Source organism: Mandrillus leucophaeus, unplaced genomic scaffold (assembly GCF_000951045.1).
Source record: "Mandrillus leucophaeus isolate KB7577 unplaced genomic scaffold, Mleu.le_1.0 Scaffold727, whole genome shotgun sequence".
NCBI lineage: Eukaryota > Metazoa > Chordata > Mammalia > Primates > Cercopithecidae > Mandrillus > Mandrillus leucophaeus.
Window position 1 is genome coordinate 757,344 of NW_012107886.1, and position 1,072 is coordinate 758,415.

Below are 1,072 nucleotides of genomic sequence, written 5' to 3' on the forward strand. Positions count from 1 at the left end.
GAGATGGGGTTTCACCGTGTTAGCCAGGATGGTCTCGATCTCCTGACCTCGTGATCCGCCCACCTCGGCCTCCCAAAGTGCTGGGATTACAGGCGTGAGACACCGCGCCTGGCCCATATTATGTTTTGACCCATAGTATTTCTTATTGTTAAGGTGCCAGCTATCAAAAAAATACTGAGTATAAAATGGGAAAGAGATTCAGGGGAGTCTGGTCCAGCCAGTCCACATATGAATTCAGAAATAATACTGTATTTGTCCATGCAACAAAGTTCAGCATCCTTTTAAAGCAAGTGTGCCAACAAGGGTGAAGGAAATCGATGTCTGTGTATTAGAGGGTGAATAACCATACGCCACTTGGGGGAACTCATGTTCTCTTAGTCTTCTCAGAACTTACAAGCTGCAGAGACATTTTGTTGATACTAAGAGATGGGTTAGTGTGTGGGGGGGATTCTGAGCAGAAATGGCTTTTGGTGCCAGGTGACTCATGTTTCAGCAACTTCCACATTCAGCAGATGGTGATAATGCCAGCACTTAGCGATGGGGCTGAGTAAATCAGGACGGCATGTTTCCACACTTCTCAGATGCTTATTTCTAAACATTATGTAAAAACTATGTCTTCGAGCGCTTCTCTCAGCATGAAGGGATGGAGCCTAGGCGAGGTTTCTGCCCTTGGAGTTCATCTTGCCCTCCCATTGGAAAGCTATCATGGGCCACACTATGGGAACATGAAGAAAAGGTGACAGACATTCTCACCTTTCAGGCACCGCAAACATCAGGCCACAGAGTATACTAACCACACTACCACAGACATTGTCTGTCTTCATCATTTCTCACAAGAATATGGCCATATTGAAAGGACATTCAAGACCGGGCGCAGTGGCTCATGCCTGTAATCCCAGCACTTTGGGAGGCCAAGGTGGGAGGATCATCTGAGGTCGGGAGTTCAAAACCAGCTTGACCAATATAGAGAAGCACTGTTTCTACTAAAAAAATACAAAATTAGCCAGGCATGGTGGCACATGCCTGTAATCCCAGCTACTCAAGAGGCTGAGGTAGGAAAATCACTTGAACC

The 1,072-nt window shown here is 46.3% G+C and overlaps 1 protein-coding gene across 1 annotated transcript in view; it reads left to right on the top strand.

Annotated features, from left to right (window-relative positions):
• Nucleotides 1-1,072, top strand: part of LOC105528648 (proline-rich protein 2-like) — a gene marked incomplete at its 5' end in the record, with an annotated part of 76,160 nt that overhangs the window by 6,459 nt on the left and 68,629 nt on the right. The window contains one exon of the mRNA XM_011965462.1: nucleotides 36-86. Coding sequence (XP_011820852.1) covers nucleotides 36-86 — 51 coding nt within the window. The remainder of the gene's footprint in view (nucleotides 1-35; nucleotides 87-1,072) is intronic.